This window comes from Primulina eburnea, chromosome 7 (genome assembly GCF_022965805.1).
Source record: "Primulina eburnea isolate SZY01 chromosome 7, ASM2296580v1, whole genome shotgun sequence".
NCBI classification, from domain to species: Eukaryota; Viridiplantae; Streptophyta; class Magnoliopsida; order Lamiales; family Gesneriaceae; genus Primulina; species Primulina eburnea.
Genome location: NC_133107.1, coordinates 8,940,378 through 8,965,728, shown reverse-complemented (window position 1 = coordinate 8,965,728; position 25,351 = coordinate 8,940,378). Strand labels below are relative to the sequence as shown.

At 32.5% G+C, this 25,351-nt stretch overlaps 2 protein-coding genes across 4 annotated transcripts; one reads left to right on the top strand and one right to left on the bottom strand.

The window, feature by feature from the left end:
- Window positions 1–5,634: 5,634 nt before the first annotated feature.
- LOC140837156 (homeobox-leucine zipper protein HOX13-like) lies at window positions 5,635–7,737 on the bottom strand. The gene is made up of 3 exons (XM_073203207.1): window positions 7,350–7,737; window positions 6,418–6,782; window positions 5,635–6,234 (listed from the first exon to the last, which is right to left on the bottom strand). Exons 1-3 carry the CDS (start codon window positions 7,474–7,476, stop codon window positions 5,827–5,829), a joined length of 900 nt encoding a protein of 299 aa, XP_073059308.1. The 5' UTR covers window positions 7,477–7,737; the 3' UTR covers window positions 5,635–5,826.
- Window positions 7,738–13,131: 5,394 nt separating this feature from the next.
- Window positions 13,132–21,574, top strand: LOC140837155 (uncharacterized). Of its 3 annotated transcripts, none has more exons than XM_073203206.1 (12): window positions 13,132–13,299; window positions 13,785–14,094; window positions 15,714–15,791; window positions 15,904–16,466; window positions 17,183–17,815; window positions 17,994–18,148; window positions 18,995–19,203; window positions 19,293–19,420; window positions 19,497–19,843; window positions 19,924–20,027; window positions 20,930–21,001; window positions 21,300–21,574. In XM_073203206.1, the coding sequence occupies exons 2-11, from the start codon at window positions 13,803–13,805 to the stop codon at window positions 20,998–21,000; spliced, it is 2,580 nt and encodes an 859-aa protein (XP_073059307.1). In that variant the 5' UTR covers window positions 13,132–13,299; window positions 13,785–13,802; the 3' UTR covers window position 21,001; window positions 21,300–21,574. The 3 variants fall into 3 exon arrangements, with proteins under 3 accessions (XP_073059307.1, XP_073059305.1, XP_073059304.1); XM_073203204.1 differs by having other exon boundaries at window positions 21,294–21,574; XM_073203203.1 differs by lacking the exon at window positions 21,300–21,574 and having other exon boundaries at window positions 20,930–21,230.
- The last annotated feature ends 3,777 nt before the right edge of the window (window positions 21,575–25,351 follow it).

Below are 25,351 nucleotides of genomic sequence, written 5' to 3'. Positions count from 1 at the left end.
TCCAGGCCTTTGAGAAAAACCTTGTGCAACAAGTCGAGCTTTATATCTTACTATTTCATTTTTCTCATTTCCCTTTCGAATAAAAACCCATTTGTATCCAACAGGTTTTACACCTTCAGGTGTAAGGACTATAGGTCCAAAAACATTACGTTTATTTAGCGAATCTAATTCAACCTGGATGGCATCTTTCCATTTTATCCAATCCTGCCGATTTTTACATTCACCAAAAGATTTTGGTTCATGATCTTCGTTATCATTTATGATGTCGATTGCCACATTATAAGAAAATATATCATCAATTTCATCTATATCTTTTCGGTTCCATATTTTTCCAGTATTAATGTAATTGATAGAGATTTCATGATTCTCGTCAGTTTGTGGTTCTGACAGAACATTTTCATCACATGTTTTTCTTCAGGAACAACATTCTCTATTTTGTGATCATCATGTGTTTCTTCAGGAACATCATTCTCTATTTTGTGATCATCGTGTTTCTCTATGAATTTTCTTTTTCGAGGATTTTTATCCTTGGAACCGACTGGCCTTCCACGCTTCAGGCGTTTAATGACATCATGAGTATTTTCAATTTGTTTCTTTGGAATTTCAATTCGAGCATGGGCATTTGCAGCATGTATATATGATTTAGTTACCCCTTTTGTGTCTGCAAATGCATCTGGTATTTGATTTGCTATTCTTTGCAAGTGTACAATTTGTTGTACATCATTTTCACATTGTTTTGTTCTTGGATCCATATGTAACAATGATGTTACATACCACGTAATTTCCTTTTCGGTATGTTTCTGTTCTCCCCCTAACATTGGGAAGATTTCCTCATTAAAATGACAATCAGCAAAACGTGCTGTGAACACGTCGCCTGTCTGAGGTTCAAGATATCGAATGATAGATGGACTATCATAACCGATATAAATTCCAACCTTTCTTTGAGGTCCCATTTTCTTTCGTTGTGGTGGTGCAATAGGCACATACACCATACATCCAAAAATTCTCAGATGAGAAATGTCTGGTTCTTTACCAAATGCAAGATGTAATGGGGAGTATTTATGATATGCACTTGGTCTGATGCGAATTAATGAAGCAGCATGTAAAATTGCATGTCTCCATATAGAAATATGGAGCTTTGTTTTCATAATCATTGGTCTAGCAATCATTTGCAGACGTTTAATCAATGATTCAGCCAATCCATTCTGTGTATGTACATGAGCAAGAGGATGCTCAACAATGATTCCCATAGACATACAATAATCATTGAAAGTCTTGGAAGTAAATTCACCAGCATTATCAAGTCTAATTTTCTTGATTGTATAATCGGGAAACTGATTCCTCAATTTTATTATTTGAGCAAGTAATCTTGCAAATGCAACATTTCGAGTTGACAATAAACATACATGTGACCATCTGCTGGAGGCATCAATCAATACCATAAAGTATCTGAATGGTCCACATGGTGGATGGATTGGTCCACAAATATCACCCTGAATACGTTCAAGAAACATTGGTGATTCAGTTTGGATTTTGACTGGTTATGGTCTTATAATAAGTTTTCCAAGAGAACATGCTTTACATTGAAACTTATTATTCTGAAAGATCTTCTGGTCTTTCAGTGGATGACCATGTGTATTTTCTATAATTCTTCGCATCATTGTTGAACCAGGATGTCCCAATCGATCATGCCAATTGGTTAATATCGAAGAATTATCAACTACCATGTTTGATTCAATGGGACTTATATGTGTATAATGCAATCCAGTAGGGAGCATTGGTAGTTTTTCAATCACATATTTCTTTCCTGATTTATATGTGATAAGACACATATATTTCTCATTCCCTTCATTCATTGTTTGAGTATCATACCCATGGGAATATATATCATTAAAACTCAACAAATTTCTTTTCGATTGTGGTGAATATAAAGCATCATTGATCAAAAATTTTGTACCATTAGGTAACAAAAATTGTGCTTTACCACATCCTTTAATCAAGTCTACAGGACCTGATATTGTATTCACCGTTGTTTTTGTTGGTTTTAGTTCCAAGAAATATCTTTTATCTCGGAGGATAGTGTGCGTTGTACCACTATCGGGTATGCAAACTTCAGTTTTGCTCATAGCATTTTCCATATTTGAACTTCAAAAAAATATGCAATGAAATAAAATTACTGACAATACATATATAAATATAACACATATCATAATTGTACAATAAAACATTATTATATGAATACATGAAAAACAAATTATTGTACATTTATATTCTACCACTATATTGTTCATTTTCAGAAAAATCATTGAGAAAATCTGCAGCATCAAAATTGTTCATTTCTATCCCACCAACATGTTGATCATTTCCAGAGAAATCATTCATAAAATCACCAGCATCAAAATGAGTTGAATCACTCAAACGGTCACTGCGTTCAGTGAAGTTGGTCTCCTTTTCTTTCCCCTTTAATGATTCTTTATAAAGTTTACAAAGGTGCTCAGGGGCTCGACAAACTTTGGACCAATGTCCTGGAGTACCACATCTGTAACAAGAACTTTCATATCTTTTTGAGTGATTCTCATTAACACTTGTATTCTCATGATGCCTTTTCGGTGGATGGTTTGGGACGCTCTTTTGAGATGAATTATAAAAATAACTATCTCTATTGTTTTCAAAACCACGGCCTCGACCACGACCACGGCCAATTCCACGTCCACGACCACGTCCACGACCTCGTCCTCGACCTCGACCAAAATCTTGTCTTTGAATTAGATTTTGGTTTCGAGGTTTAAATTCATTTTTACTTACATCATTTACTTCTGGAAATGCTGTTGATCCAGTGGGTCGGGACTGATGATTTCTCATTAATAGCTCGTTGTTTTTTTTTCCGCCACAAGAAGACAAGCGATGAGCTCAGAATATCTCGCAAATCCACGTACTCTATATTGTTGTTGTAGAGTAATATTTGATGCATGAAACGTGGAAAATGTTTTTTCAAGCATCTCAGATTCTGTGACCTCATGTCCACAAAATTTTAGCTGCGAGATTATTCGATACATCGCTGAATTATAATCACTGACTTTCTTAAAATCTTGGAATCTTAACATATTCCATTCATCACGGGCGGTCGGAAGTATAACTTCCCTTATATGTTCAAATCTTTCTTTCAATCCTTTCCACAAAGCCATGGGATTTTTTTCAGTCAGATATTCACATTTTAATCCCTCGTCGAGATGTCGACGCAAAAATATCATGGCTCTTGCCTTTTCTTGTGATGTACATATGTCATTTTCTTTAATAGTCTCGCTTAGACCCAATGACTCAAGATGCATTTCTACATCTAGAGTCCATGGCATATAATTCTTTCTCGTGATGTCGAGCGCAACAAATTCGAGCTTTGTTAAATTTGACATGGTGGTACTAAAAAAAATTACGATACATTTTATTAGTTAATGAATATTGCAATACAAAGTAATGGATAAACAACAACTATAAACATTTTTAAAAATAAAGAAAACACACGAGGAGGATATTCTCCGATAAATACAAGACTCGTGAGTATGATAACCAAAATAATTAAAAATAACCTTGAGAAAGCCATCTTCTTTTTTCTTCGAAAAATTTGATGAAGAATATTTTTTAGAGAAGAAGAGAAAGTTGGATTGATTGAATGTGTTTGTGAGATGATATTTATAGGGCAAAAACTAGCCGTTTGTTGCCGTTTATGACCGTTGATGTACAAAAAATAAATGTATGTATTTGTATAATTTTATGGTAATAATATGATGTATATAATATTAGACATGTTTAAATAATTATGTATATCATATCATAATATTATAATGAGTGTCATAATTTATTTTGTTTAAAAATCGTATAGGCTTTTATACTTGTCGTATCCCTTGCCGGGAGTGTGGGATGTCGTCTTAACATCCTCCCAGGATTTATAACAAGTTTTTGAAAAATTATTTTTATTATTAATAATAACATTATATTATATATTAAATATATATACACAATAAATAAATAACAGTAAAATAAAAATTATTACTTTTGTTACCTTTTTCTTCTGTTCGGAGCTTGGAAAAGTATGTAGGACTTTTAGAGCTTCGTGCTGATAACGTGTTGTGAAAAAGTAAAAATTTATGGTAAAAAGTAAAAATCTCAAACTCTCAAAATTTACCAAACTACACACTTTATAATATTTTTCTCTCTACTCAATTGTGATTTTCTTCACAAATGAGAGATCTATTTATAGGAAATCTTTACACATAATCCAAAAATAAAATACATCATTACCTACATCATCACACACTAATTTTCAATATTCAACACCTATTTTTCAACATTCAACATTCACATTTTCAACACAAATATTTTTCACGTTTTAAATAATATTTCAACAAGATTTACTTATTTGGTTCAAAGGTGAACAAAACGTGATTTTGAGATAGATATCATATTCTTAAGTACATAGATGCCCATTTTATCCAATTCATTTATGTCGTTCTTGAGGAGATAGATTTGAAATTTATGAAATTATATTATAGTTTTATTGTTTATAACGAAACAATTGATCGGATTTTAAATTCACACCTTACTTATTTTAGTAGAACAAATATAATGTATTTTAAACGACACTATTATTGGATTAATTTGAAATATATCTTAATTAATATGAAATATTATATAAACACGTGAACCGTGAACTTGAAGTTTATGGTTTTACTTATCTAAACAACAAAAATATATTTTTGAAATATACGGATTTGAAATTCATCAATCCAAATGCAATATTAGGGTGCATTTGGGGATATTGATTTGAAATCTATGTAATTCATTTATAATTTTTATTATTAACAATGAAATAATAGATAAAATCTTAAATAAATAAGTTACTTATTTAGTTTTATGTTTATTATTTTCTTATATATAATAAAATTACACAAAAACCGTATCCATCAATATAAAAATGCTAATTGAATGAAAAAAAAAAGTTATTTGCGATGCATCATGTTCTATTTGTTGAAATTTATATGCTTAATGAACGTAAATTAAGCGACGAATTGAAAAGAAAATTAGAAAAAACAATAGCACCGAGGGACAAACCCGAATCCTCGGCGCATGGGGTAATACCATGACGGTCCGGCCGCCAGCGCCAAAACACTGCTTGGAGTTTTTCCAGACAGTGAAGGACGTGGTCACCCCGGCGTCCGACTTGCTGTTTCTTATACAATTGTGTTAATAACTCGAGTTTTCAGAATCAAATGTTGCCTTTTGATGATTCCTTCGTATCTTTTGGTCCAAAAACACCCCATGTGATGAAAAATAATGTACATTTTCACACTTGAATCAAAGATTGCATACATATTATCTCTTCTTTCTTCTTTATAACAGAGAGTTTATACCCTTTCTGATTATGAAAATTGTGATCTATAATGCTGTTATCAAAAGTTGAAATTCGTTGTATCATATCCCGTGAACATCATGTAAGAGACAAATTGGTCTTAAAAAAATAAGTCAATATTGACTCGACTTCAAATTTATCATCATAATTTTACGAGTCTTGTTATCTTCAAGTTGTCACCTTTAAGTTGCACAAGGTGTTCCGAAGGAATTTTTACTAACACTACTAAATAAGGCAATGATTTCATCCATTAAAGTGGGAAAAAACATAAGCTCTATAGGGGCTCCAAATACCCATTCATATGGTGCTGGAGAGTTCCTAAAATATTTATTATTGATTCTAACATATTTTACAAAAACTTCCATAGCACAAACTTAAACACATTTTGCCTAAATTCCATTCAAATTGTACCAAATTTGAGCTCAATAAGACCAGAACCAAGTCCCTTGATCTTGAATAGGGAACCCCAAATTGCAAGAATTTGGCTGCAAATCATCACACCATTCAGTTTCAAGTTTTGGGAAGCATGAAGAAGACATGATTCCTCTGCCTAGGCTGTCATCTTCATCTTGAGAAAAATCAGAATGCTCTGACTCGAAGAAGACGGGCAAAGAATCAGCTGGCTCCAACATTGCCGAATGGTTTCCATCTGAGCTGTCCGAATCGAAAACATCGCTTTTCGCCGAGCTAGCGGCATCTGGTGGGGTTACGTTCAATGCAGCAGCATTTGGAGTGAGAGTTGGCTTCTCTGGTTCGACATTCGATGGAACAATGGGATCATATGGTTCTTTCTTGGGCTTCTTCCGAGGCTTCTCACTTAGCAAACGAACCTGTGGGTGAGAAACCATGGATGCAAAACTTGTCATTAGGCTGATCGAAATAAAATTCCCCGAGTCACTACAATTAAGCGCCTCTTTGTTCGTTGGATGTGATGATAAAGAGTGTATGATATGACGATAGAATAATCAAAAGAGACGTTCGTACCAAATGGTGCCTAAATGTTATACCAGTACCTCATTTCTTAATTTCTCGTTTTCTTGGTAAAGGGTGTCACAGTCTGCCTTCAATCTGTCGTAGCTTGCTTTCAAAACGTCGTATTCCTTCTCGAGATGCTTAGTTTTGCACCGGGCTCGTCGATTTTGGAACCAAATAGCGACCTGTCTTGGCTGCAGACCAAGATCTTTAGCCAGCTGAACCTTCCTATCTGGCTCAAGCTTGTTTTCAACCTCGAAACTTTGCTCAAGACGCCGGACTTGTTCCGGCGAAAGCCGCCTCTTTTTCTCCGGTTGGCGGAAGCATTCGTCGAAATCTTGACTCCCATCATCGACAATACTGTTTTCTGCTCTCATTTCTTCGAAGTTCATCATTGAAGTAGACCCTAAAACAGGTAAACCAAAATCTTGTTACAATAATTTTTCTTAGAATACACATTTTTTCATTGGATTCTAAGTAGGCAGCGTTGTGGGGAAATTTTCAAATCAAAAGCTACTTTACCACAACACGAACGCAAGAAAATCAAAGGATTAAAGGCATCAAATAAAGCAAGAGACTGACTGGTTTTCAAAAGGTCCCCTTTTTCTTCTGCAGTGAAAACCACAAAAGCATCCAAGATTTTTTATATTTGTGGCACTCAACATCAAGAAAAACAAGATTAAAAAATGGAGTAAAAAAAAATCAAACATTAGCTTCATACACAAAGAAAATCAGGTCTAAATAATTGAATTTATATCACAAATAACAAACAAACATTTTCACTTCATTTTAGACGAACATTGGATCCAGGTAACTCAACTAGCTGATAGTGGCAAACGCAAGCAAACCAGAGGATAACATCACAAACAAAAAAAATTCTGTACGATATAAAAAAATCAAAGCGAGAAACTCAGAAAAACAACTAAAAACGAATAAAAAATTCCAAGTTTTTTTTTTCTAAAAATCAAATTACCATGAAAAGGGTGGGAAGAATTTGGAATCCAGAGAGAATCAAGAACATCAGAAGTGCAAGGGATCATTTCATTCCTTAGCAAAACACTAGCCACGCGGGAATCATCATAAACCCTGCCACTCTCCATATCTTTCTTAAAAGACGGAATTTTTCAGCTGTAAAAAATTTCGAACACTGAATTTCTTGCTCGGAGAAAGAGGTACAAATTCCGAATTTCTTTTAAGATTCGTGACGAAAGAAAGTGGTGTTGAGGATAATGGTGACGTGGGAAGAGGAAGAGGAAGAGTAAGAGTAACGAGGGCTCGAACCCATTACTGTGCAGAATCAGAGCTGAATTTACAGAAAACTATGCAGAGAGAGAGAGAGAGAGAGAGAGAGGGTGTAAGGGAAGAAGAACGAGCTTCAAGGGAGAATATAACAAGTCGATTCTCTCCAGTTATGCAGGTGAAGTTACTCATTTACCCTTTCTTTTGAAAATGCATATCGGAAATTTTTCGTTTACTATGGATAGGATCCATCCCTTTTTAACCTTGAAACTAAAATGAAAATTACAAAATTGATTATGCAGTTGGTCTAGAGTTTTGACAAAAACTTGTGTGAGACGTCTCACGGATCGTATTTGTGAGACAGATCTCTTATTTGGGTCATCCATGAAAAAATATTACTTTTTATGCTAAGAGTATTACTTTTTATTGTGAATATGGGTAGGGTTGATCCGTCTCACACACGGATTAAGATCTGTGAGACGGTCTCACATGAAATCTACTCCTAGAATTTTTGACAAAAATTTGTGTGAGATGATCTCACGGATCGTATTTTTGAGATAAATATCTTATTTGAGTCATCCATGAAAAAATATTACTTTTTATGTTAAGATTATTACTTTTTATTGTGAATATGAGTAGAGTTAACTCATCTCACATATTAAGATCCGTGAGACGATCTCACATTAGACTCATTCAGAGCTTTTAGTTAGTCACTTTTTGTTCTTAGTTTTAATAGTTGTTTATTTTATAAGTTTTGTCATGGCTACATTGGACAACTAATATAACGATAAATATTATTGAGATGATGATGCAGAAAATTGTCGACGTGATCTGAAATCGAATATTTTTAACAATATCGTCGAAAAATAGTTCGGACGAGTTAGCAAAATCAATAGTACATAATCAACAATTTCAATGGGAGCACATATTTTTCTATACTTACCCCCAAACATTGAATTTAAGCTAAAGAAAAAAAAATATCAAGAAGCTGACTTGGCATTGGATTTTATTTATCTCCCAATATTTTACATTAACACAAAATATTCATGATACCATTTTACATATCAATTTTGTGAGACAGATTCACCTATCAGACGTCAATAAAATATTTATAATTTTTATATTTATGTAATTATGGTTAGATTTTTTGGTTAACGATATTTTAAATATCTAATTATATAACCAAACAATTTTTTTACGATCTGATTCAATTATACAGAATTACAATTTGATTTGTATGTTAGAAACAAATTCAATTGATTCATCATGTAACGTGTAAAATAATCATTTAGATTCAATTTCAATAATTTTCTAAATTATATAATTGACATTTAAATTATATTGTTCGTTTTAATTTTTTTTTAGTAAAGTTAAATTATTTAAATTTTTTTCATGGACTGCTAAATCGAGTGGGTCTCATGTGAGACCGTCTCACGGATCATAATCTGTGAGACGGGTCAACCCTACCCATATTCACAATAAAAAGTAATACTTTTAGCATAAAAAGTAATACATTTTCATGGGTGACCCAAATAAAGATCCGTCTCACAAAATACGACCCGTGAGACCGTCTCATACAAGTTTTTGCCCTGCTAAATCTGCGAGTTATAAATTAAACTATTTTTAAATATATATACATATTTTTGAACCATTTTTTGTAAAATTATAATGAGTTATATAAATGAAATGAAAAAAAATTATATAAATATAAATACAATAATTTATATTTGAATTATTAACATTATATTTAGTTACTAATATTCGAAATATAAATATATTTTTTAAAAAATAACGTTTAAATATTCAGATCGATTTTAAGTTATAAAAACTCATAATCAAACCATAATAATTTCGGTTTTAGATTATAAAACCAAGATAAGAACTTCAAATCATGGTTCAGTTTGATTTTTTATAGTCTGAATTTTTGCTTTTTTGGTTTAGACCATAATCATTTCCATCCCTATACAAAATAATTCAACCTCAAATTCAGCTTAAGAAATTTCAAACATTTTCAAGTTCGAATCGAGCTAGATAATTTACAATAGAATTTTTTTAAAAAAATCGAATAAAAATCAAATATTTTTCGAGTCGATTTTGCAAACCGCCTTAATTTGTTACAACTCTAAGTCTTTCCCTTTGCTTTTTCACCTATCAAAAATTTCCGTACAATTATTAATTGATTATTTAATTCTAACCAGAAATAATGAATCGAGGGAGCATTAAGTAACTTCATAGGTAGGAGGAATTAAAAACGAGAAGGATGATGTGCGAAAAATACAAACACAACGTTCCAATCAATCACTATCCTTAGGTGTCTCTCCAATTTTAAATTGCATCAAAATTCAATGGATGTATAGATATATATTATAGGGCCATCAACCTTACACGAAAAATATATATATATATATCAATATTTTTTTTACGGCACAGTATCACGAATCTTTATCCATGAGACATATTAATGATGCCTATATTTACAATAATAAATAATATTTTTGACATAAAAAATAATTATTATTTTTACTGAGTGAGTCAAATAGGAGATCCGTCTCATAAAATTGACTCATAAGACTATATAATAAAATTGATTCGTAAGATCGTCTTGTAAAAATTTACATGAAATTTGTATTATTTACTTGAAATTTATATTTCTATACTAAATTTATGGACCCACGTCTCACCACTTTATTAATAGATACAAAAAGGAAATATTGTAGTCTATTAAAAAAATAAACAGTATGATTTGTTTTCTTTAAATTATAGTTTTTGCATCCAGCAGACAACTTTAATTATTTTTAAATTAATTATTTGACACACACGTTAAACATATAATTTTTACTTTTAATTTATCTACTTTTTTAACTATTATTTTTTGTTTAAAAAGTAAAGAGTATTCTTGTTTATATAGGGAAAAAGTTACTATAAGATCAAATACCCGTTATTTTTCAAAAGTTCGACATGTTATTCAAATATTTTAAATTAAATAACGAACTATCATCACATTTCAATTATCTTCTAAATAGAGATAATTATTATTCTTCGCCAATTATTACAAGAGGCTTTTTATAAATGATAACAACTACTTATCTGATATATGATCGTTTGTGTATAATTAAAGTATTTTTACAAATATCGATAGGTGAACGATTTACACACGATTACTCTTATTGATATTTTTAAGAATTTGTTAATATAATTTACTTGGATAACGTGATTCGGAAACTATTAAATTAGTTCGAGAATTTACGCTATGCATACAAGGAGATGTGAGTTCAATCAATAATAGAAAGAAAAAAAAAATGGATAGATATTTTTAATTGTTTAAGCTCCCAACATTTTTGACAAAATCAAAGTCGTGCTTTCTAAAATTGGGTACACATGTTTCCCAGTGCCAACTGTCTTATTTTCAGTGAAGATGTGATTTCATTGGCCAATATTAATTTTGTTTTGCTTTTCGATATATATGTGAAACTTACTGCAAAATTGATTCTCTGATGTTTGCAGATTTTTTAGGTAAAAAAATCACAGCACGCATGTCTCCTAGGTAATTGAAATGCCTTTCCCAAAAATATAAAACAAAAAAAAAATTGTTTTTAAATCATATATTTTTAAAAATAAAGTACATTTATATTATAAGTAACACAGAATTTTAAGAGATTATTTATTTAATAATACAAGGAGTAATGTGTGGTTTTTTTTTTATAAAAAAATTTAATAGAGAGGCTAATAGATATGATAAAAACTTGTGTGAGACGGTCTTATGTGTCATATTTTGTGAGACGAGTCTCTTATTTGGGCTATCATGAAAAAATATTACTTATTATGCTAAGAGTATTATTTTTATTGTGAATATCGGTAGGATTGACTCGTCTCACAGATAAATATTCGTGAGACCGTATCACAAGAGACCTATTCAAGTGAGAGTGGGTCTCATGTGTGACCGTTTTACGGATCTTAATTTGTGAGACGGGTCAACCTTACCGATATTCACAATAAAAAGTAATACTCTTAGCATTAAAAGTAATACTTTTTAATGGATGACCCAAATAAAAGATCCATCTCACAAATACGACTCGTGAAACGGTCTCACACAAATTTTTATCTATATACTAAACGATTTCTTTTCGTTGTCTTGTGAAACGTAATTTGATAGATAAAAAATAATGAAAAAAAGTTTTAAATGCAGTCAATGCAATGCCATTGGAAAAAGAAAAGCATTCCGGGACCCTCTCCCAATACAGATGCATGCAATTTAAAGTAGTAAAATAATATGTGTTCATTTTATTTTAATATAATAAATAAATATCTCTATACTTTTTAATTTTGCTATAAAGAATAAATAAATAATAATTTAGGACATAAATTAGTAAATAGTGGGCCTCTTCTTGTTTTGCACTGCTGGAATAGCTCCAGTTCGTAGTGGGCTTTCATATTTCGGGTATATTGGGCTCCTATAACCTAACAAAATTTGGGCATCTTTCGTTTATACTATATTATTAAAATTTGAAATTCGAGAGTTACCGAATTTTGATGTCATTATTATTATTTTAATAATTATATATATTGATAAAATATCAAAATTTAACGTAAGTAATATGTAGCTTAACATATATGAGTGTATTTGGTTGAGTGGATTAAATAAGGATATATTAATCGTCCAATATTTATCGTTAAAATTTTAAGTTGTTTTAATAATCATTTTGACCCGGTTTAAAATAACTATTTGATTAAGACAATTGAATCTTAAACTAGGTCAAAATGATTATTAAAACATCTTAAAATTTTAATGATAAATATTGAACTATTAATCTATCCTTATTTAATCAACTCAACCAAACACACCCTATAGAGTTCGGATTCAATTTACTTCGGTCTTTTTTTTAATTCATATATCAAAATTATAGTTTAGTCCCTCATTATTTTTTATACATATATTTTGATCATCATTTAAATATAAATCAAATGAATTATAAAAAAATATTGTATAAGCACGCAATGTGTGCATCAGTACCCTAGTCTTTATAATTTAGGCAAAAAATTGTGTGAGACGGTCTCACGGATCGTATTTGTGAGACGGATATCTTATTTGGGTCACTCATGAAAAAGTATAACTTTTTATGCTAAGAGTATTGCTTTTTATTGTGAATATGAGTAGGATTGACCCGTCTCACAGATTATAATTCGTGAGACGATCTCACATGAGGACTCACTCTATAATTTATGTCTTTTGCATTTCAAAAATCTTGTGGATTTGAAATGGCAAACAAATTCAGTAAATTTGTTTATTTAATTTTAAATTTATGAATTTCAAATTCGTATTTGAGGAGAGATTGGAATCCATCATTTCAAATCTATGATTTGAAATCAAACAATGCTCTGAGCGTAAATACGAGTTTTTTTTTTTAAAAAGTTCCAAAATACTTATAATAATATTTTTTCTTGGTAAATTATAATTATTTTTTTTGACATTCTTTTGTATATTATTTAAAATTTCTTTTGTGAAATTATATTCAATTTTTGAGTAGAAACAGCGGTAAACATTAAACACCGTCACACCGATACACCTGAACTGGGGACAGATCCAACCCTTATCAGTCTCGAAATTGCATCGCAACTCCGTCGTAGTTGATCTCTGTGTTTGCTACTGTTTTTGGCGATCCGTCATCTATCTCAGATTCGATCAGGTGAAGTTTGCGATGTTTTTTTTAACTGGTTTTTTTTGTTCATAATGTCATTTGCATCTGATTCATCGTGTTCTGTGTAGAATTGTTCATGAATTTGCAGAAGAGTATGTGGGATTTTGATGAATCTGAATTATTGAAGTTGAAGCCCTAGTTTGGTTTGTCAGATTCGATGTATTTGCAACTTTGAGAAAAACTTCGTAATTTATGTTTGATGATTGGGAATAAATGTTTCGAGGATTTGATCCTGTATGAAATAGGCATGGAAATGAACATGTATCAGACACAGTGTCGTTGTTGGAGTTCTTTACACAGCTAACCGATTGAAAATTGTTGTTCTGAAAATATAAGTATGTGGGTGGTGGTGCCAAAAGAGTTTAAGTTAAAGCGTATGTTGTGTTATGTCATTGGTTTTTATATGAAGTTCAGATGTATTTGAAGTGTGAAATGTTTTAATTCAATAGTTGCAATGTTGTTTGGTGTTGCAGGTAGAATTTTGGTGGAAAATGAATTTCCTAATGATGAGGTCTCATAGTCAGACGGCAATTCAGGAGCCGCCATCTGTTCAAGAGACTCAGCTAGAGGTAAATTATGAGCCAAGACCCACTAGTACGTTAGAGGGTCTTTTTTCTGATGATTCATTTCCAGAGAGTACACCTTCCGGAACTCGCCATGCAGAAAATCATGAGTATGAGGGTGAGAATGGCAGCGTCACGAGTTCTAGTGGAGAGAGTAATTCTCAAGTTAATAGCCATATAGATGTTGGAGAAGATGATGGTTTGATAATTATACCATGTAGTAAGGCTACTTGCTCTATCTTAAATGCTTACTCCATTTGATCATGCCTTATCATTGATGCAGTTTTTCTCATCTTGTTCCTTATCATCAAAAAATCTTTTATGTTACTGTATTTCTTTCTTTTAAAAATAAAATAATTATCAAGTGAAAAATAAAGATTTGCAGATTGAAGGTATAGTGTCTTTAACTACCCATCTTATTAACTAGTTGGTTTGTTTTCTTTCATTAAATGTTTTTTGCTGTCTTGTCTTCATTACTCTGGCCAGTTTGTTATCTTCACATTGCTAGCTTTCCGAAAATCTGGTACTTTAGCAGGAACTAAGTTAATGGTGTGCCACTGGAAACACAGATAGAAATTAACTGTAAGACTGGTAGAATGGCACCCTTTGAAAAGTTGGCCATTCCTTTGAAAAGTTGCATCGAGTAATTTAAACCTTGGACTCTGATCGAGAGATATGCTTGTCTATGTTTGCCATTCTTACGAATTAAGACGAACAATTGCTGATAGAATCTAGATTTTTCTTGCTATTGTTCATTCACCTTGTTAATTTTTATTTTCTTGATGTGAAAGTAAACGACCGTGTCTATAAAATGGACCTTTCTTTGGTTTAAAAAATTAGATGTTCATCCTTAATAAAAACCTAAATATTGTTGTGGTTTTGCATTTTTATTTCCTTTAGAGAGCAGCTAAACTGACAGCATGACTATAAGTGTTTACTCATAAGTTGTGTCATGCTAATATTGAGCTGCGTGTCCAAGCCCGTTGTCACTTAAAGCTCCGGTGGAAAAATTCAAATGTTAGCGTCAAGTTTAGAAGATGAAATGAAACTGATGAGGCTTAGAGTTCTTTATAGTTGACTTGTATGGAAGTCATGAATGCTTCATGAAATACGGCTTGAAAGAAATGCTAGGTTATCTCTTTCTAATCCATTCAGTTCTTACTCAGTACGCACTCTGGAAAGTGTGGCCTTTGTTGCAGCTTTTCACCTTTAAATCAAAGTTTTTTTATGTCGCGAGTAAACAAATAGAAAACTTCATAGCCAGTAATAATTGTGTGACAAAGGGAACCAAAAAAATCTTGATGTTATACAGTCTTAACCCGCCGAGTATCCTCTATTTATGACTTGATAAAACAGCGAAATTTAGAGGTATTTCTTTCTTGATCAAGTAACAAAAGAATTTTCGATTTCTTTCCCCAATATTAAGGCAGAGGCTTTTATATTTTGATAAGCTTATGTCTGTTTGTCAGCATTTTTGTTTCAAGTTATCTGCTTAAATTTGTCTTTTTGTGTAATACCAAGAGAAGTTGTTTCATTCGTAAGTACTTTCACTTGACTTTGTTGCTTTTGTATATTAATCGTTTTTATGGGGATAAGAAGTTTGTCTTTGCTGGTTCTGTTGTGTTTAATTATTAGAATTTTTGTTTGACCAACAGCACATATCTTTGAATATCTGGTAAAAGGATCTGATTTATCTTCCCTGGGACATGTGCTTACCATGTTATGTCTTATTTCGTTGAGTAATTTCAAGGGAATAATTTCGTTTTCTATCTATTTTATATTTTCCACAAGTTGCAATGCTGCATGAACTAATTTTAAATCATGATTTGCTTTTCTCAGAAGAAGTCCCTGAGAAATGGATGGAAGCACCAGATATACTTTCTCTTCGCTCCTTGGATCGCAAATTTGTTTTTCCTGGTAACATTATTTTGTTCTTTTTGTTCTTCTGACTAGCACACAGTTTATACTTTCAAATTTATGTTTTTAGTCCTTGAATTTTTCTTTCTTATATGCTTGTTTTTGCCCTTAGGTGAACAAATCCATACACTTATATGCCTGTCTGCATGTAAGCAAGATACTGAAATTATTACCCCATTTAAAGTTGCCGCTGTTATGAATAAAAATTGGACCACAAAAGGCAATAATAAACAAAATGGAGATATTGAAGGTCCAAAAGATCCAGTTTCTCAGAGAGTGGACTTGAGTGCTGGTGGAATACATGATCAAAATGGGATTGAAGGGGTTGAGTCTCAAAAAGATTTTCCAACTGGTGAGTCTCTCCTCAGAATGGAAGATTACAGACGGCAGACAAAACAATTGTTGCAAAAATTCAAAAGTTCACATTTTTTCGCTCGAATTGCGGAGTCACATGAACCACTTTGGACTAAAAGAAGAGTGCAAGAAGCCAAACTCGCAACTTCTGATACATTTGAAAACAAATTGAGTGGGGATTCTTTAGAAACGGAAAAGATTATGAAAAAGAAGAATTCAATCAATGCGGCAATTGACCGAGGAAAATTTGATGCTCGTACATCAGGGGGATTAGTAAGAGATGCTGCCAAGTGCTGTTCCCTTCCAAATGGAGACATAGTGGTATGTTTCACAGAAACCTTAAAGAATTTCACAGGTCTTATTCTTATATCAGAAGATTTACTTGCTGCATATGATTATATACCTTAATTTATAGTTCATACACATATTCTCATTACTGTATAATCAACTACTAAGATCCTAAAGCTGGAAGGGACTAAAGTTTTTACCATGTTATATTATTTCCTGATTTTAGGAATTCTTGTATTAATGATGCATGGAGCATCAACCATGCAGTTCAAGTCTGAGCTAGGACGTCTTTGTGATGGTTTACTCATTTGTTATGGCAATCACTATTGCGTGGGCTATGTGGGTACTCATTGAAGCCTTCCTTTAAATGTAGAATCTTCCAGTTACGAGTCTTATGACTTTTATCATGCAGTATTTGTTTAAATAGATGAGTTGAAACATAAAGTGTAAACATGTAAATCATGTTATTCACATGTACACAAAAACACCGAGAGGTTTTGCATATGTTATTTTGCCTTGTCTTTACTTTAATTTTTATGCTTGTAAGATTATGGAGTTCAGCTATAGATTATGGGCAGTTTTGGTTTTAATTACTGTTTTATTTGAAAAGTTGAGCTAATGGTGTCCCTCTTGGTTCTTCTTTTATTTAATTACAGTTTTTTTCTTTTTACACAACTGGTTAGTGGTTACGTTGATTTGTGGGTATCACTACTTATTTGAATTTCGCTTTCTTGTTTGGAAGGATGCAGGTGCTATTACAGGTAAATGTTGGTGTTGACTTTGTGAGAGATTCCATCCTGGAGATTCTTCAATTTGAAATGTATCAAGAAAGAAATTCAGTTATGGAGAACCAACATGCTCCAGCTTCTGAGAAGCTGGAAACTTCTGGAGATCTGTTAAAATGGTTGCTTCCTGTGAATAATTCTAGTCTTCCACCAGCTCGAGCGGTATCTCCTCCTGTGTTGAGCTCTGGTTCAAGTATTCGGAACACGTCCACAAAACCTACACTATCTGGGTCTTCTGGTTCTCAACTATTCTCTTTTGGTAATTTTAGAAGTTATTCTATGTCCTCACTTCCTCAAAATTCAACACCGCCTCCATCTGTCACAACGCCTAATTCAAAACCAAGTTTTGAACCAGAAGATTGGAATCAATTTTCCTTCCATAAGTTTGTAGAAAGCGGAAGAAGCGGAAATGAAGCACTTCTATCTTTCCGTGGCGTGCCGTTGGAGCCAGAAAGATTTTCTGTTAGGTGTGGTTTAGAAGGAACTTTTACACCTGGGAGAAGGTGGAGGAAAAAGATAGAAATAATTCAACCAGTAGAAATCAATTCTGTATCTGTTGATTGCAATACGGATGATCTTCTTTGCGTTCATGTAAAGGTGTGTTTTTACTATTTCTATTCCTCAGTCCTGCCCACTATAATTTTTTTCTAAGCTTGATTGAAGATTGGTCTTTATGAATGCCTTTCAAGTAGGATACACACATTTCTGATTGGCTTTATTTTGTCTGTTGAGTGTTGATACACTAATTGATATAGAATGTTTTTTTTTCACACAGAATGTTTCCCCAGAATATGCTTCAGATATCGTGGTGTTTATAGATGCCATAACAATAATATTTGATGAGACATCAACTGATGGACCGCCATTAAATTTACCGATTACATGCATAGAAGCTGGAAATGACTACCACTTGCCAAATTTAGCACTGAGGTTTGTGTCCGCTCAGAAAATATATTAACTGGCAAGCTGCAACTTGGAAATTCAGAAACTTCCTCTATTGACATGTTTGCTGCATGTCTCTGTATCTGTTAAAATCACAAGCCCAGGATTGTGAAGCTCGTTGAGGGTGTTTTTCCTTTCACTTTCTTTTCTATATCAAACTCTTGTGAAAATTCATCTTGCATGAGAACCTGATATTTACCTGTCGAGATGATTACTTCCTTTCAGTTTCTTTTCTCTATCAAATTCACGTGAAAATTCAACTTGCACGAGAAACTGACTTTTACCTGTTCAAGATAATTACTTCATTTTTTTCACCTTTCCTTCTATTGGATGAGCAGAAATTTGTTCTATCATCACATATCTTAAGGATACTCTTTCATGATAGATGTGCTTTTTGGGATTGGTAATATACATTATGATGACTTTATCCATGATTTCTGATTAGGCATAATTATTTCTCGTGTAAACAGACGGAGAAACTTCATGATAGATGTGCTTTCTGGGATTGGAATCTATAAATTTTGGCGCTGTGGATGTGATAACTTATCTACCTAGCTCTAAAAAATAAGGCCTGACACCTCCAGACTTAAGTGTTTATGGATCTATTTCTTTGAAAATAATTCTTAAAAAAAGGGATAGAATTGTTTGCCTTCGCAATAGAAGCTTTGCATTTGTTCTCTTATGAGCTTTTATCATTTTTTAACCTGCAGGTTCCTCATCCATAAATAGTATTTTGTGGTGATAACTGGCAGATGACCACTTAGCTTTTGTTTTTTTGCTTGGTGCTTGGCCCAAAAGTTTTAACAGATTTCACGTTGTATGAAATTGTGACAGGAGAGGTGAAGAACATTCTTTTATTCTCAAACCAGCAACTTCTTTGATGAAAGGTAAGGGTAACAGTGGCAGTAATCTACAACCATCGCGCTTGCCAACTGGAAGTGCTGCATCAAGTAGGCAAAACTACTCCATTGCTGAAGGAAAAGATAGTGCATCATCAGCTGATCAATATGCTATTCTTGTATCATGTCGGTGCAACTATGCTGGTATAAGTTCAAAATTATTTGTTTTCCGAGAATGACTCTGAAGAGAACCTTACAACAACCGTACTTATACTCTGTCTCCATATTTGTAGAATCTAAGTTGTTCTTCAAGCAGACAACCAGCTGGCGGCCTCGGATTTCGAGAGATCTTATGATCTCCGTTGCATCTGAAATGTCAAAGCAAACACTTGGGTCAGATGGGACCCAACTTCCAGTTCAGGTTATACACGACTACTAGCAACCCATTTCTCCCATCTGAAGTTTTAAGCTTCATCATACGCTGTTCAAATTTTCAGGTCTTAACTCTTCAAGCATCAAATATGACATCAGACGATCTGACATTGACAGTTCTTGCCCCCGCATCATTTACTCCTCCTCCTTCTGTGGTGTCTTTGAGTAATTCGCCGTCCTCACCACTGAGTCCTTTTGCTTCTTCCGTTGAGTTGTCAGAGAGAGCGAATACTGATAAGAGAAGTAATGCTGTGCGGCACATGAGCTCCATGTCTACGAATCAAGGACAGAAAGTGGAAGATGGTCCACAATCAGTTCTGTTGAATGGGGAACTCAGTTCTTTATCTGACGTGGTTCCTAGTAATGATCTAGGTTGTACACATTTATGGTTACAGAGTAGAGTACCACTCGGGTAATCATCTCTCGTCCGGTTCTTCTCTTGGACTCAATCTCGTCTTAATAAAATTTAAGATATATTTCTCTTTGCACCAGATCTGTCCCTTCTCACTCTATGGCTACCATCAAGCTCGAAGTTCTCCCATTGACAGATGGCATAATTACTCTTGATTCTCTGCAAATCGATGTCAAAGAGAAAGGTAAGCACTAATGGTTCTTAATCAGATCTATTCCCGTCTCTAATTCATTGGGGGCCTTGGGCCTTCCTATTTTTCAACGATGCTGTTGTACAGCTTTAGTACAATACCATTTCATGAAGTAGTCAGGAAATTTACGGAGCACTTGCTTTTAGGTTTTATATTATATCTATGTCTCAAATGTCTTCGTTTAATTCTACTGAGTTATAAATTTCAGCGAAACCTGGTATCTTCTTACAACTCCATTTATTTTAATTGGAACTGGTAACAATGATAAAATGAGTTTCCGAGCCAATCCGTGAACCCGTGATGGTCTTTGATTTGGTTGATCTTTACAATGAAGTCGACACTTCTTTGATTATTCAGATTCAAATTCGAATTCTTTTCTTCAACTCTGTGTGCCATGCAAAGTTCTATCTCAACACTTTAATCAGTGTCCTAGAAGTCTGAACATTCTTTACCTAGAAATATGGAAGTTATCAGAGAGTTGGAGCTATGCATTTTGACAATGACGAATATTTCTAGCTATAATACCGAATAGCAAATATAATAATATATCAGAAGATTAATGAATTCGGAGAGAGCACGCGAAGTTTGGTTATTGTTTTCCGTATGAAGATGTAGGTCTTTGCCTGTGCTCGCCCCATTCCATCCTTCTTGATTATGTTTCAAATTTGTTATGGATGGACAATCACTTGTATCTGCATTAATTATTTGACTTTTTCCCATAAATGAATAAGATCAACAGATGCTCACTATTGCCTTTCCGGTCCCTTTTATCTAATGACAATTCCCACGATGTTCGACTTACCGTTCAAGCATTTTACATTCTTCGCAGTTGCATGATTCAGAAAACAAATCCTTGAACTAATGATTGGGAATTTATTTTGTATGTGGTATGACAGGTCTTACTTATGTACCCGAGCATTCACTCAAGATTTATGCAACTTCCAGCATCTCCACTGGTGTGATCTGAGGTAGTTTAGTTTTAAGTTTGGATTATTTTAGATATCATCTTGGAAACATAACGCAAAATCACACATGTTTGGCGTTCCTGATTTGGCTCTTTCATTTGATCTGAGATATAATGTTGTGTATGAGTTATATATCTCGTCAAAGGCCAAATTCAAGACTAAATTAGTCACAGTTTGTTTTATGTGTGTTCTACTTGAAAAAAAAAAAAAGAATACAAAATCTTGCGTGATAGCCTCGTCTTTTTACCATTCCCGGTCTTTCGAGGTATTGGCTGAAAAAAAATGTTGTTCCTAGTCTCAGATCAACAGACAATGATCTTATCGAAAATGACCGAGGTGTCGCTTGTAGTTTGCGTTGAACGTGCGCAAACTACGCACCTTTACCTATCCCAAGGCTACATCAAGCTGCAACTTTTGTTGCCATTGTGCAGAAGGAGAAGATTTTCGCGCAATCGTTCAACTGAAGATCGAACAACTCCAACAAGAACCCCTAATGTAACATTCAATCTAATGGGAGTAAAACCATATAATCGCGACATCTTCGAATTTTATAATTTTGGAAGTCAGATTATGAGCAAACTCTGCATTTGTGTGGTTGAATGTGAAGTATATCAATTAATATTTTAAGTTTGGTTTAAATTCAGGCTAAAAGAGCATAGCAAGCCTAGCTTGCTTCATCATCTTTCTAACCTTATTCAGTTAGGTAAATGAATAACTGGAGGGATGGCATTTTTTAGGGCTTTTTTTTAAAAATAATATATAAAAATATTGCAAATTCAAAAATTTTACAAAACTATAACAATCCGAAAAATGTTGTCGTGAATTCTGAGAGTGTTATCCGGATGTTTATCAAGTTATATATATTTATATTTTATTAATAAATAAAAATAATAAAAAAGTAGAATTCGTGGTGGTCTGCCACAGATCCTACTTTATATTAAATCTTACACATTGTACCATAATTTGTTGTGTGTAAGCATTTAAAGTAAAGTAGGATCCGTGGTAAATTGTCATGGATTTTGTTTTTTTTTTTATTATTTTTATTTAGTAATAAATTATAAATATATATAACTTAATAAACATTCGGATATCACTGTCAGAATCCGTGACAGCATTTTCCGGATTGTTATAGTTTTATAAAATTTTTGAATTTGCAATATTTTTATTATTTTTTATATATTATTTTTTAAAAAAGCCCCATTTTTTAAATAGAATGAATGCAATTAGTCCACGGGAAATAAACTTTGGTTGCATGATCGGGAATTTGAATTCAATGGTCGTATAATACATTAATTTACTCGAAATACGTGTTTGAACTTTGAAGTGCTGTTAGGCAGGGTGAGTGGAGGATATTTACAACCAAATTTCAGTGTTATTTCAATAAAAATTTTAAGAGAGTTGTAGTTCTGCTTCGATCTGTTTTTTTGTAAAATCCAATGTCTAACGTTTCATTAAAAGTTATAGATATTGGTATTGGTGCAACTGTATTAAATCCAAATGTCCAACTTTGATATTTCAAATGCTATTATTATTGTAATCATAATGATTAATTAGCATAATTATAACATCATTATGCAGAGAATCTCCATGTTTGTTGAGAGAATATAATTGTGTTACGTACAATCTCAACTCTTATAATATTCAAGTATACTGGCGTCAAAAGGTTACTAGGTTAGAATCATAAAATTAAAAATTAAATATAAATTTAAATTGGCTTTATAATTTATAAAACACCTCAAATTATTATTATTATTATTTTTTTAAAAAGCCCCATATTATAAATCACAAGATGGGATACAAAAAAATTGTAAGATTTAAAAATGAGAGTCATATCAAATTAGATATATCCTCTTTACTAGTTGAAAATAAATATTTTAACAAATTTTGATTTGTCTTTTCCTCCCTTATGTCATGTTCAAGGGTGAGATATATTCCTTAAGATTTGGCATCACTATTTTATAATTCATCTAACCAACCAGATCAAGCGACTCAACATCAGCAGATTGACGTACGAGAACTTCATAGGAGTTCATTTATTCCAACACTACTCTCACTCATGCATGTTTAACCAATAAAACGACATGACCAATAATGAAATTAATAAAATGTTACAAAAGGTTGCCATAATTTTCCAGTAAATTACGCTTAAGCCCAAAAAAATATCCACGTAAAACAATGCCAATAAAATGTGGTTGAGAAACACAAGTAATTTTGATTTTGATGATAAAAAAACTTTTTAGGTATTTCTAATATATTTACTCAAGTATGAATTTGTTATCTCAAATTGGAAACTGAAACTCGAAATCAACCAAGCTGAAAATATGGCGAGTTGCAATGTTTCGATGATATCCCACAGCTCAGTGGTACAAATGACAAGCCGCCAAAACTATTGAATTCAAAACTCAATTTTACACAAGCTATATTTCACAATAACTCAGTTGTTTAGAGCATTATCTAAGTGAAATATTAGTATCAAAATTGAGCTGATAGAAACGAAAACAACAATCATATTAAATGGAGTAGTTCAGATATTTTAACCATATCTCTCATCTCCATTATTCAAATTGAACGATTTAATATGCATTACAAAACTAAGAGAACGATTTACAAACTATCTTCATAAGTCAAAGTACGAATCAGATCCGAAGAAACTGATAAACCACAATGAAGTTATTGCTTCTGCACATAATGAAAAACAAGTTCAAGATTGCTAACAACTTGATCTATCAAGCATATATTTCTCATACGAACTTGGAATTGAGTGATTCTTGATCTCGTGGAAAGTTAAAAGAAAAGGGCTATAATTTCATGCTTACAACTTTTCCCAAATCGATGAACCAAGAGCTATAACAAAGCAAAGCCAACAACTCAACATGTACTAGCCTGACAACTGTTCACTTGGAACATCTTTGATTAAGCTAATGATTCAAGCTCATAACAGACCATATCAGACCATCAGATCAATGTAGTTTGATCAAGTCGGTCTGATAATAGCCCGGTTTCAGAAAATGGACAGAAATGTGAATTTGATTGTTGCAATGTCAGAATCTATATACAACTTTTTCAAACAGTAATTTTCTTGTGTCTAACGCCCATATCAATTAAGTACAAGCTTTGGAATGGGATTCAAAGCAACTTACATGAAGAAATTAGCTAGAATAATAGCAAATCCAAGCGTGATGATACATTTGATATATACACACTGTAAAATTCATCACACACAATCACTCACACATACACATGAGAGTTTAGCATCAAAGTTTAGATGAGTGAATATTCACGAAAGACATTAAAGATTGTCTTTGTTATCTTGTATAAGTATCTGTTAAACATTATGTGAATTGTGAGGTTGCAGCCTGTAATCGAGTGTGCTAGGAGTTTCAATTAGGTAATAGATAAGTCTTCAGTTGAAATGAATTTGTACAAGAAATTATACAAATCGAAGTCTTCTAGAGAATCTTTCTTAAATGAAAGAAGAGACGACATAGGAATTTTTGATCTACAAACATCTGTAAACAAATTAAGAACAAAGCTTCAACAAATAAGAAGATAGGGTGTCAAATTCAATTTTAGTTCAAATATGTTTTTGATTAATTATTTAATTTCATTTTTTATGGATGTTGCTACTATTGCATTTTGATAGGATCGATTAAGAGATAATCGTTGAGACAATAGCTCGGTTCTTGAAATATTGAATGTCGAGAAATTAAATTGAGTTTAATTTTAAAACCAATCGGAAGACAGTTAAAAAAATGATTAGTATGTAAATTGATACAGATTAATGGCTGATTGGAAATGCCAACAGACAAAAAACAATCCAGGCAAGATGAACTTCGCAAATTGTGAGGAAATCTATCTCTGAGTTGAGTTAACGAACTAACTCAGATTTTCTCGTATATGCTCATTGTTGAAATAATTTGGTGGGCAATCATATTTAATTAAATTACTTGGACTCACTCTTTAATAAAAGACTCAATACGGTGATCTAATTAATTATGAGTTTACAAAATATTAAAATAATTGATATGATGTAGAAAGTCAGTCCAATTAAATCTTCTATAATGACTATTTTGATAAAATATTTATGAATCAATAAATATTTTATTTCTTGTATATAATGTCTCTATATTTTATTTGGTTCAATTAAAATAAATTAATTTTTATTATGAATTTTTTTAGGTATATTAATATTTTGTATATCATATTTAGTTAACTTTCAATTATATTGTTGGGTTCCTTGTGGTAAGTAATCCACGGCGATTGTATTTAAGCGAGGCTATTGTTTCTCAGCCATGCACACAGAAAAGTAAACAACACAAAGAAACTGATTTACGTGGTTCGGCTTTGATAAGC